Below are 13738 nucleotides of genomic sequence, written 5' to 3' on the forward strand. Positions count from 1 at the left end.
ACACCAAAAATATGAAGAAATTATTTCCAAACCGTGTTAAGTCAACAATCATTATGTTGCTCATTTTCAAGAATGCTGGTTAACAAAAAGCAGGCCATTGTCTCATTTCGTGAACAAAGGTCCACATACCATTGTTTCCTTGCGTTTCCTTTATAATCAGTTACCCAACTGAAGCTGTATTATAGCACCTCATAGCGGTACCGCACATATAAAACAGACACATGTGCACAACCAGAGAAGATCCGATTTAATCAGTTGAGCTGTTTCAATGAGTGTTATCTTGGTTTAATAGCTTTTAATGGGGTTTAAGTCCTGCAAAGGTCGAGATGAATTCTACTGTAGACATGACTGCATCATGGCTAAAATGGCCAAATATTATGAGGTTAATTCTGACAATAACTATCCCTAATAAAGTCACATAGGCCTACTTGGCACACACAACTCTACGCATTCGGAATCATAGTGTACCACTCTTTCGCCTTTATTTTAATAATTGATTGTTAAGTCGTCAGGAGTGATTCACAGCACACTATCCTAAAAATGCACTGTTTTGGGTCTCATCAAAAAATTGGCCAAAGCAAAATTTGACTTTTATTGTCAATCAGGTCCGACTAAAGGATTACGATTGAGCCGTGTCTTTTTGACAAAACAGGATAAAATACCCCCCCCAAATGTATTAATTCTGGAATCTGTCTCACTTTGGTTGGATTCTATTATTATTCCTATTTCAGCAATGGCTTCGCGGGCTTTGAGGAAGAAGTCAAGGAGTCCTGCAGGTAAGTGTGCGCGGGCTATTCCATTTAAAATCCACACTACCCCTGTGGAAGATTTAGCTAAAGTCTTCCACAGAGGGAGTAAGTGTTTCGAAGGCATAAGGTATTTAAGGTATAATACCAAATGATCCCCTTTTTAGAAAATGCTATACACATGGCCCACTTTTTTTGTTGTTGTAACCATTCTATATTTTGTTAAAGGTATACGGGAATGTGCCACGGTTTCGAGTTACCTTTTCAGCGATCTTGGTATATCGATGGATGGTAGAGACCAATGTACCCAATTGGACATAATTATTTGGGCAAAAGTGCCCCTAAAAGGTGTATGATCGAGTGGCAAAAACAGCAAAAAGTTGGTATAGAGAAAGTCAGTTCCGTATATCTGTCTGCGTGGCACATCCCCGTACAACATTTTTCGAAGAACCCTCCCTCCCCCGGATATCGATACTTCCCGACGCCGGTGGGCACATACGGTATAGGCCTACCCGTCAATTCTAAAGTTGAGTGTCCCCGGGAGGGTAAATCACAAATTAATTGACATTTATATTAACACTTGACCATTGCCAAATGAGCTATAAAAGTTAAAGACAGGCACCTCATTGATCATCAAACAAACTATAGATATAGATATAGACGTGATGAACATCATAAACTATCTCGGATAGCTTATAGGTAACTTATAGTTGTAAACATAACAGCAACTAATAGTAGGGCCTAATACACTCCAAACCATAAGACTAGATGAAGTGCTCGAAATAAGACGGGGCCCGTGCGCCAAAAGCCCGTGAAAACCACTCCCGGGAAACCACTGCGGGCCCGCCAATGTCCCGGTCCATATACGCTATACCAACAGATACCGGTACCTGTGGGCCGGTGCAGGACCCTTAACATTTTATCTCCAAAGATATAGAATGCAATCTTATCATACTTATAATGTTTAATATGTAGGCCTTATATGACCTTTGATCATTTTGCAGTCTCACGGAGACGGATATCGGACAGCACGATGTCACAAGAAAGACTTCAAGTGTATCCTACTTCAGGTAAGGAATTAAGCCTAAACTTTAGTTTCCTCGACATTTTGACTATTTTCAAAATGTTTAGATGTTGATCAGTGGCGTACCGACTGGGATAAATGAAGCCCCCCCCCCCCTCTACTTGAAATTTACCAACCTGTTGCAAGTGTGTAAATTTGGCCAAACCTATGCCTCTTCGGCCATTCTAGATGTAGTATTTGCCCCGGTTAAGGGTTCACTAAGTATTGTTGTCGAATCAGCCAAAAAGATCAATTTCCATTGTCTAAATCAATTATATTGAAATATAAAACCTCGATGTTTTGCAGAAATTAGGTCTACAAATCATATACTTTGAAAACTTGCTTGACTTATTGTTGTTGAGTTATGTATGTTTTACAAAGGTGATGTTGTTTCAGCCTTCTTTACAACATGACTCAAGAACATCATGACCTACAAAAGTATATCTGTGATATTTGAATTCTTCTACACGCTCGCTATGAAATGATCAATGCAAATATTTGCCAAAGCTCACTACCATTCGCAAGATGCTGTGAACGACTAAATAGCAACAGTTTAAGATAATTACTAATCTTAAACTTTGTATGGTGGATAACAGGCGCAGATCAAATCCGCGAAGTGAATAACATTTGTATCGTCCCTAATAAACACCAATTATTGAAAGATTTTAAAAAAAACCATTGATTTTCGTAGCGTTCAGTGTCTATCAGCTTCTATCCAAATCCCGGGATCCAAATTAATGTACCCCCTGGGCACTATTCATCTAACAGCATTTCTGATTGGTTGATAACATGAAATGCTCATTTCAATTGCCAATTATATGACTAGGCTTTAAACAATTTATGGTCAAACTTGCATTTTGCAGATGATCTCATTAATACCCTCCTTGATTGGTTCAAAATTGGACACAATACTCATTTTGACCAATCGGCAGGTAGTTCTCATGGGGTTAACATAATCTTGTCTGCATTCTTGTCACAGAGTTGACCAAATATGATACAGTTTATTTAGGTGATGTACCAGGATCAATGAAGTCTCGTAGCCGCAGTCCGTCACCACACATCCAAACCACGCCTGAAGATGGTAAAATGACGCCAAAACGCGTACCAAGTAAGTTTTGAGAGGACTTAACCTAATCATGTTCATACTTGCTTTGCAGAAAACGTTTTATTGTCGGGTTTAATATAAATAATGGCGTAGCCAGCACTTTTCCAGAGGGTGGGCAAAGGGGGAGGGGAAGACATATTTTAAGGGGGGGGCAAACATTTACGATAATGGTAAAAAATGGGCTGAAAAGTACAAAAAAGGCCTAAAAAATAAAAATCTTAATATCGGGGTCGGCCATCATGCCAGGGGGGGCCTAAACGGGGGAAATACTTTTCACAAGGGGAACAGGTGCCCCTTTGCCCCCTGGCTACGCCACTGAATGTAAAGGGTATAATGCTATTTAAAATTTGACAAAATATTTGGCAAAGATGTTTACCAACAAATGTTAAATAACTTTTTGACAGTTATTTAAAAATGTTGTTGTAGTAGTGGGTTTCTTAATATAAAACGTTTTAAAAATGGAATTTTGGAATTGTAGTACATGCCAGAGACTTTGTGTTGCGATCATTTCGATCGTGGTGCAGAACTCAAAAGCGTGATCCAGTTGACATAGTGATAATCGGATTACACGTAACACTTCGCTGGCGAATAAGCCGACATTAAAATGTTATTAAAACGTTTTGAATAAAACCAAAACGTGTTTAGAACACGTTTATAACGTTTGAAGAACATTTTTGTGTTTGCCGAGTTCACTATCAGATTGAGAAGGACAGGAGAGTTTCATAACGAAGCCAAGTAGTTACCGCAACATGGGATAACTTTGTTTTTATTTATTACACTATATCACTGGTATATACAATAATTATAATCTATATAACATCAAAATATATTGCATAATATGAATATTCAAAAGTACATGTACATACAAAAAAAGGAAATAGATAACATTTTGCACCAGTGTAAGGCAAGGACTAACAGGTGCAAAGCACCTCTAGGACAGTCCCACCAAAGATCAAAACAATGAGGACACCCCTACTCCTCCCAAAAAATTGTGGAAAAAAGAGAAAAGAAAAACAATCCTACACAAGCCTACAATCAGAACACTGGCAACATGTAACCCAAGAGCATGTGTTGTAACGATCAAAATTCTACTCTAGTTTTGTTCATAAACCACTCAGAGAGCTGGCTCTTAAAAGAGGACATGTTGACAGTGGATCTAATCGTGAGATCCACTCTTTCTCAACTTTCCTGCAGTAACTAACATCAATGTAACACTTTCTTTCAGGATTTAAGAAGGCATCAAATATCGACATTCCCCGTTCACGAAGTCCGTCACCCTGTCCACCAAAATATGCTGAGCCCGCTGCAGTACTATACGCCCAATTACAAAATAACAACTCGCCCAATCCTAGTCCAGAAGTTACGAAAAATCACTCCCGCTCTCTCAGTCACAAGTCCCGATGATAGTACGGGTAGTACATCGGATGAGGAGAACGACGTAGAGGAGGATGATGCTGCGAAAGTAGCGCTTAAGACGAAGAAATCAGCGGATAAATTGAGGCACGTTATTGACGAGTTGATCGAGACAGAGAGGACATATGGAAAGGACCTCGTGGTATTGATGACTACGTATTTGAGGCCTCTGAAAAGAGCTGCTTTAATTCCCGATGAAGAGGTAAAAGAAATTAGGATGTAAAACGATCTCAGTGATATCACCAGCGTTCATTTTGCTCTATCATTATTCAAGCCTCTATTTCCTAATCATAGCTCAATGGCTGACCTCTACTTGTGGGGTATGAGGTTAATACGCAATACAATCAAAGGTCATTCTCTGAGTGTACATGGATATTGGGGTTAAAGAACTTTGTCCTGACAGATGAGCATGTTTTGAGATTCTTTATAGCGAGAGTGTGGTGAATGATGATGATGACGATGATGATGATGATGGTGGTGACGATGATGATGATGATGATGATGATGATGATGATGATGATGATGATGATGATGGTGATGGTGACGATGATGATGATGATGACGATGACGTTGATGATGATGATGATGATGATGGTTATAGTGATGATCAAGATGCCAATCACGATGACAAAGACGACGACGATAATGATGATGAAGATGATGATGATGATGATGAAGATAAATAAGATGAAGATGATGATAATGTTGACGATGAAGGTGAAGATGGTGATGGTTATAATGATGATTAAGATGCCGATCACGACGACGACGACGATGATGATGATGATGATGTTGAAGATGATGACGAATATGATGTTGATGATGATGATGAAGATGGTGATGATGATGATTAAGATGCCTATGACGATGATGGTGATGATGATGAGGATGAGGAGGATGACGATTTATACAATAATGATGATATGAATTTCTCTCACTAATCCTGCCTATAGTTGGACGCTCTCATACACTGCATTGAAGAGATCAGCGAATTTCAAACAGTATTTCAGAAGAGTATCGAGGAGGCTCAACAGTTAGTTACTGAATATGATTCGCTCGAGAATCCCAACGATTTCAGGGTAAGTTGGTATCGAATGTTGAGCATGTGTGGTGTGGGTGCTTGTAAAGAACTGCAAACGTGGATCTTCATGTGGATTTTCAATTTTAACCAGGCCCGTCCAGGCCCGTCCGCGTCACACAAACCTTTGTGGCGTCACGCAAACCTTTGTCTGGAGACACGCAAACCTTTGTGTGGAGGCACACAAACATTTTTGTGTAGTTACACAAACCTTTTTGTGGAGTCACACACACCTTTCACGCAAACTTTTGTGTGGAGTCACGCAATCCTTCGTGGGGAGTCACACACACCTTTGTGTGGAGTGAACGGAATCAAACCAACGATGGAGGAGGCTAGCGTTAAACTAACTCTATAATTTTGCATAATGAACATTTTAGAAATATTATCTCATGATTTGTCTTTTCTTTTTTGCAGAGGATAGTGTTCTCAATCGGTAGCGCCTTTTTATTCCACCAAGAGACATTCAATCTCTACAGTAAATTCTGTGCAATCCATTCCAAAGCACAGAAAGTCCTCAAACCTCCCACTGGCAAGGCTAGCAAACAACTACAGGAGTTCCTACAATCCAGACCAGCCCGGGATGGGTATAGTCCTATGCTGGGTATATCATCATATATAATTAAGCCGATGCAGGTACGTTAATGCGCGGGGATATGCGTTGACACGCAGCTCAGAGTTCCAGACAAAAAAACAACAGACAAATAGAGTAGTTCTTGGAGTCCAAACTGTATGTATCCAGTTGACCAGTTCGCTGATAGACAGACAGACAGACAGACAGACAGACATACAGACACCCACACATACTCAAGTATACCTGCGTGAGTATGTCTGTCTCTGTGTCTATCGGTTCTCACGAGGCTATGCTTGTGTGTCATTTTTTTAAGTACAAAACTAGCTTATGTGTCGATTTTTTCTTGTGTGGCTAGGCACAGAAGTAAGCTCTTATATACAGGGGGGTATAGAGGGGTGTAGAGGTCATTTTAAAGGTATTGAAAAAGGCACACAAGCAACAACCAGTCTGAACAACAAAAAAGACACACAAGATGAAAAACAAAGACACACAAGAGGTCCGTCAGGCGTCCGTCGGGTCAAAAAGACACACAAGAAAAGTCACACAAGTCGCACAGACACACACCCCGACACACATTTTTTGGACACCCTCGTTGAGACCAACACCTGCACCGTCATTACAAAAGATCAATCGGTTAGACGCAAAAACATTGCACAGGCATTAAATAGTTGACAAAAACACCAAAAAGTAGTTTATTTTGTTTATTATTCTGTGAAATAAATTGAAGAAAAAAAAAGATTCAAAAATCTATTCAAACAATAACTTGTTTTTATTTGTTTGGTTTTTTTCAGAGGATTTTAAAGTATCCGTTGCTCCTCCGTGAGATGCAGGGGAGGTTTGATCCCGAGAGCGAGACATACTATCATCTTGGTGGATCGTTGAAGGAGATGCAGAGAGTTGCTAATCGTATCAATGACATGATGAAGGTTCATGAAGAATATGGAAATATATTCGAGTCACTACTCGCGGTAAGTTAACTTACATTACCCAACTTCGTCACCCAGTACAAAATTCATCAAATGCAAGCGTAAGAATGGATAGAAAGTCAAGTTAGATCTATTTCCTAGCGATCTATGCGACTATATTATTTCTCACACTCGTGCTGCCCTCCCATGGCAAAAGGGTCTAACTAACAGTTTTTTGAGAAATGGAGTTTTCATCACAGGAGGGTCAATGGATACTATATCTACCTATTAAAAACATAAACCACTTCTATTCTAACCCACAAACACTACTAAATATCCCAATTAGGATGGGTTACCATGTACAAGTCAATATAGGCTGAGTACGGTTTTAATCAATTATCTTGAAAAAATCAATTTGTTAGTTAGGCCCCTTTGCCATGGTAAGCCTTAACCAAGGCTACTCAATCAATGCGGCTTCCGGCTGCCCGTGTTCGGGATATACGGGCACAACTTAGCCAACTTCGTCACCCAACCAGAAAAGTATATTCAATATAAATTTTTTAAATGCAACTAGTTTCAAAAGCAACTCGTATCTATTTGTTAGCGATATATGCGAATATAATATACATGATATATGTCTCACACGCATATACTTATAATATATATAAATGCGGTGATGTTAGATAATACTCAGTTTCTTGAGATACGACAGCGGTCGCACTACATGCCAGTGTTCGCGATATACGGACATATAACCCAACTTCGTCACCCAGTCAGAAATATATAATATAAAGCATATCTTAAAATGTAACTAGATTAAAATTCAACTTAAATATATTTGCTAGCGATCTATGCGACTAAAATTTGGCTAACATGCCTACTAATCCGAGGACCTCTACTGAAGCACGGTCCCTGCGTGAAGTAAGGGGTAAGCTACTCTCTTATTTCTGGAGAGACGACTCGCGATACCTTAAAAACCCGTCTACAAGCATATAGAAGCGACTGTGATGATAGCGAAATTCATGCTGACGCCGTCTTGAAGATAGAAAAAAAGAACATGTCAAAACGTTTAATAAAAACGAGAATAAAAAAACGGGTCATGTCCCTAGACCGTGCTCTCTTTAGTGCCAAAGTCTGACGCTCTATCAATTGAGCTATTTGATCCTGCTATACGAAACTGTCGTTATTATGTCAAATCAATTGATTGGTGTTACAGTATACTATAGATGGAATGTATAGCCACCAACATGTAGTGCCAGTATATAGGCCTAGTTGCTCAAACTCCATTAATACAAAAGCAACTAATTTTATTGAGGGCGTTTCTTAAGTATATGCTTGTAGACGGGTTTTTACGGTATACAGACATAATAACCCAACTTCGTCACCCAGTCAGAAATATATAATGTAAAGCATATTTTAAAATGCAACCAAATTCAAATTCAACTTAAATATGTTTGCTAGCGATGTATGCGACTAAAATTTGACTAACATGCCTACCAATCTGAGGACATCTACTGAAGTAAGGGGTAGGTTTATGTTACGTCGATGATTTATATCGATAAGATTAATGCGCGTTTGGATGCTAACAGTATGGGACGGGGAAAGGGTTTTGTGTTTTTTATGATTCTCATGTGTTTTTTGTTCATTTGTTTTTGTTTTTGTTTGTTTTTTCAGGATAATCATCCAACGAAGAGCAAGAAAGGAGCCAAAGGGGTTAGTTTTATAAGTAATATATCCTATGCCATTTTCCTGTATCCCATCACGCTCATGTCTTAGTCTCCTCGCAGGACCGCGACACTCCGGCACTTGTTGGAAGACATCTAGTACAGCAGACAGTACATGTACAATGTGATTTTCTCATTTATAATTAGGATTACGTCATTGCCAGAGCTTGTTTATTTGTTCATTAGAATGATTGACAGCGGTGGGCGGACTTATACTCTTTGTTTTGTGAGCGGTACAAAATGTGATTCTCTAATTAATTATAGGTCAAGGTAGGTCAATTCGGACCGTCTCTTCCCCAGACCTCTATGTAGGACTCTATGGTATCTTCTCATTACACGTTCGTAGTAAGACTTGGCCGGCGACGACGCTTGCGAATTGCCTGTCTTCAACTGCGGTATAGCATGGTATAGGCAGTTTGTAGAAAGTGTCTTATCTCATTATTATAGTATCTCTGCTCCTCGCCGCCGGGTTGATTCCCACACTAACTGTCTTCCAATACGACGTTTCTGATTAATAGCTTTCCATGATACAGAAAGATTTATCTTGGAACTTTCAGTTCGATACTAAAAATGTATATGTAACGGGGCCATGGGGGCAAAGTAAAAATTCAGGGGAGAAAATCAACAAATTTTGCACAAAATTGCCACAAAAAGTGGAGATCACCATCGACATCGTCATAAAAATTATTCTTATTATTCTTTTGTTTTAACTTTGCATCTTCTATAGGCGACAGAACTAGACATGGATGATTTAGTGATGAATCAAAAGGCGTTTTGGTCCAACCCTACTGACATCCTCGGCAAAGATAAGCGTCCTGGCAGTTCAAATCCCGAAATGGCTGTTTTAGGTGAGTGACTGCAGTTCGATCCTTGTTATTCTTAACCGTGACATGCAAGTTGCTACATCAAAACAACGTTGCACGCCAATGTAACGTTGTCTGCACCACGACGTTACCTTCTGCCTGCGTAACGTTAGGCCCAAGGCCTATTTATACCGTATCAAGATAACGTTACATTTCTCTAACCCCATCCAGATGTCGTTTACTCGCTCCATTTGTATGACGGTGTGGGACTGTGGGTCCTACAGACACGAATACCCTGGCTACGTTTGGTAAAATAGCTTAAAATCATGCAGAGAACGGTTAATAGAAAACTAGAAGGCTATATATTTGTACACAAATACGGCTATACCCGCATGTTATCGGTCTACCCAAACTTACAGTCCTTATTTGCTGAGGACTTAAAATAAAGAAATTGTAAAAAGTCGCCCAATTGGGCAGAAAATGTGTAAAAAGTGAAAGTCCAAGTCACAAGCTTTAATTGAATGTAGGTTGCACTATCGTAGCACTTAAAATAAAGAAATTGTAAAAGTCCCCTTTTCCAGAGGGAGTATGTAAATTAGATGGAACAGCCATTTCAGAGGGAGTATGTAAATTAAACGGAACAGCCTTTTTGGGGACATTTCAGAGGAGTATGTAAATTAAATGGAACAGCCAATTGGTAATAGTCTCTCTTACTCACAGTGAGGCTATGCAATATGATTCAGGGGAAACTATTCCAGAGGGAGTATGTAAATTAAATGGAACAGCCATTTCAGAGGGAGTATGTAAATTATACGGAACAGCCTTTTGGGGGCCATTTCAGAGGGAGTATGTAAATTAAATGGAACAGCCAATGGGTATGTAATTTAACTGAACAGCCTTAACGCTTCACGCTGGTATTTCCAATTATGATAATACGATCTGTCTGTTTAGTCCTACGTGTGTGGGGTGGGTGGGTGTGTGGGTGTTAGTAACAATATACTTCTCAGGTGCTATCTGTGTACATATTCTGAGCACGGAAGCTGCTTTCTTTGATGAGAAACGGCCGGCCCTTTGTTTTAACATTTGGGGCCCTGGGGCCCAATATATATGACTTATGGGGCTCATGTACATATGTTAAAGTATGATTCTCAAGTGCTATCAGTAGACTCAAGCTGGGCATTGTAGCTGCTTTATTTACTGAGTAACGGCCGGCCCTATGTTTTAGCGTTTGGGGCCCTGGGGCCCATATTATGTGACATATGGGGATTATATATACATATGACAATATAATACTAAAGACCTATCTGTGTACCAAATCTGAACCATGTAGCTGCTTTATTTACTGAGTAATGGCTGGCCCTATGTTTTAGCATTTGGGGCCCTGGGGCCCATATTATGTGGTATATGTGGCTCATATGTACATATAACAATGTAATTCTCAGGTGCAATCTGTGTACAAACTCTGAGCCCTAAAGCTGCTTTAATTGATGAGAAACGGCCGGCCCTTTGTTTTTAACATGTGGGGCCCTGGGGCCCATATTTTTTTACTTATGAGGCTCATGTACATAATGTTGAAGTATAATTCTCAAGTGCTATCAGTAAACTCAAGCTGGGCATTGTAGCTGCTTTATTTACTGAGTAACGGCCGGCCATATGTTTTAGCGTTTGGGGCCTTGGGGCCCATATTATGTGACGTATGGGGTTTATACATACATTTGACAATATAATACTAAAGACCTACCTGTGTACCAAATCTGAACCCTGTAGCTACTTTATTTGCTGAGAAACGGCCGGCCCTTTGTTTTAACATTTTGGCCCCTGGGGCCCCTAGCCTTGTAAATCTGGGGCCAAAACGGGCAAAAGGCACATCTACAACTTAGGGCCCATACATATGCCATGTATGAGCCCTAGTGATCTTGTACTTTTAGAGCTAGGCTTGTCAATCTGTTGCACCATATTGTAACATTTGGGCCCCTGGGGCCCATAATATATATCATATGGGGCTCTTGTATATTTGTAAATATAGAGTGCCCCTAGGGCTATCAGTGTACCAACTGAGGGCCCTGAGGCTGCTTCATTTGATGAGAAACGGCGTGCTTTGTATTTTCACATTTGGGCCCCTGAGGCCCGTGACCTTTGACCCCTGGGGCCAAGATGGGCAAAAGGCACTTCTACGGGGTAGGGCCCATAAGTGTACCACATATGGGCCCCAGGGCCTTTGTAGTTTTTGCGCTAGCCTTGACAGAATGATGTGTTTGATGGAGAAGGAGAAGAAGGAGAAGAAACTAGAAGGCTATATATTTGTACACAAATACGGCTATACCCGCACGTTATCGGTGTACCCAAACTTACAGTCCTTATTTGCTGAGGCCTTAAAATAAAGAAATTGTATTGTGTAAAAAGTGAAAGTCCAAGTCACAAGCTTTAATTGAATGTAGGTTGCACTGTCGTAGCACTTAAAATAAATATATTGTAAAAAGTTCCCAGTCCCAGGGGAGTCGTCTCTCTTATTCTCCATAGGGTGCTGTTGTCAGTCTCTCTTACTCACAGTGAGGCTATGCAATATGATTCAGGGGAAACTATTCCAGAGGGAGTATGTAAATTAAATGGAACAGCCATTTCAGAGGGAGTATGTAAATTAAACGGAACAGCCTTTTTTGGGGCCATTTCAGAGGGAGTATGTAAATTAAATGGAACAGCCAATGGGTATGTAATTTAACTGGAACAGCCTTAACGCATCACGCTGGTATTTCCAATTATGATATCATACGATCTGTCTGTTTAGTCCTCCGTGTGTGGGGTGGATGGGTGTGTGGGTGTTAGTAACAATATAATTCTCAGGTGCTATCTGTGTACAAATTCTGAGCCCGGAAGCTGCCTTATTTGATGAGAAACGGCCCGCCCTTTGTTTTAACATTTGGGGCCCTGGGGCCCATAATATTTGACTTATGAGGCCCATGTACATAATTATGTTGAAGTATAATTTCCTAGTGCTATCAGTAGACTCAAGCTGGCCACTGTAGCTACTTTATTAACTGAGTAACGGCCGGCCCTATGTTTTAGCGTTTGGGGCCCTGGGGCCAATATTATGTGATATATGGGGCTCATATGTACATATAACAATGTAGTTCTCAGGTGCAAACTGTGTACCAACTCTGAGCCATAAAGCTGCTTTATATAATGAGAAACGGCTGGCCCTTTGTTTTAACATTTGGGGCCCTGGGGCCCAATATATATGACTTATGGGGCTCATGTACATATGGTGAAGTATGATTCTCAAGTGCTATCAGTAGACTCAAGCTGGGCATTGTAGCTGCTTTATTTACTGAGTAACGACTGGCCCTATGTTTTAGCGTTTGGGGCCCTGGGGCCCATATTATGTGACATATAGGGATTATATATACATATGACAATATAATACTAAAGACCTATCTGTGTACCAAATCTGAACCCTGTAGCTACTTTATTTGCTGAGAAACGGCCGGCCCTTTGTTTTAACATTTTGGCCCCTGGGGCCCCTAGCCTTGTACATCTGGGGCCAAAACGGGCAAAAGGCACATCTACAGCTTAGGGCCATTACATATGCCATGTATGAGCCCTAGTGATCTTGTACTTTTAGAGCTAGGCTTGTCAATCTGTTGCACCATATTGTAACATTTGGGCCCCTGGGGCCCATAATATATAACATATGGGGCTCTTGTATATTTGTAAATATAGAGTGCCCCTAGGGCTATCAGTGTACCAACTCAGGGCCCGGCGGCTGCTTCATTTGATGAGAAACGGCGTGCTTTGTATTTTCACATTTGGGCCCCTGGGGCCCGTGACCTTTGACCTCTGGGGCCAAGATGGGCAAAAGGCACTTCTGCGGGGTAGGGCCCATAAGTGTACCACATATGGGCCCCAGGGCCTTTGTAGTTTTAGCGCTAGCCTTGACAGAATGATGTGTTTGATGGAGAAGGAGAAGAAGAAGGAGAACTAGAAGGCTATATATTTGTACACAAATACGGCTATACCCGCATGTTATCGGTCTACCCAAACTTAAAGTCCTTATTTGCTGAGGACGTAAAATAAAGAAATTGTAAAAAGTCGCCCAATCGGGCAGAAAACGTGTAAAAAGTGAAAGTCCAAGTCACAAGCTTTAATTGAATGTAGGTTGCACTGTCGTAGCACTTAAAATAAAGAAATTGTAAAAGTCCCCTCCCAGGGGAGTCGTCTCTCTTACTCTCCATAGGTTGCTGTTGTCAGTCTCTATTACTCACAGTGAGGCTATGCAATACGATTCAGGGGAAACTATTCCAGAGGGAGTATGTAAATTAAATGGAACAGCCAT

The 13738-nt window shown here is 40.5% G+C and overlaps 1 protein-coding gene across 1 annotated transcript in view; it reads left to right on the plus strand.

Moving 5' to 3' along the window:
- Positions 1–691: 691 nt before the first annotated feature.
- Positions 692–13738, plus strand: part of LOC140141553 (rho guanine nucleotide exchange factor TIAM1-like) — a 31970-nt gene continuing 18923 nt past the window's right edge. Inside the window, exons 1-9 of the mRNA XM_072163461.1 lie at positions 692–776; positions 1751–1816; positions 2789–2917; positions 4140–4529; positions 5281–5406; positions 5820–6038; positions 6768–6944; positions 8556–8594; positions 9333–9453. Of these exons, the coding sequence (XP_072019562.1) occupies positions 4206–4529; positions 5281–5406; positions 5820–6038; positions 6768–6944; positions 8556–8594; positions 9333–9453 (1006 nt within the window). The 5' untranslated portion in view covers positions 692–776; positions 1751–1816; positions 2789–2917; positions 4140–4205. The remainder of the gene's footprint in view (positions 777–1750; positions 1817–2788; positions 2918–4139; positions 4530–5280; positions 5407–5819; positions 6039–6767; positions 6945–8555; positions 8595–9332; positions 9454–13738) is intronic.

The sequence above is a fragment of the Amphiura filiformis genome, chromosome 19 (genome assembly GCF_039555335.1).
Source record: "Amphiura filiformis chromosome 19, Afil_fr2py, whole genome shotgun sequence".
Taxonomy (NCBI): domain Eukaryota; kingdom Metazoa; phylum Echinodermata; class Ophiuroidea; order Amphilepidida; family Amphiuridae; genus Amphiura; species Amphiura filiformis.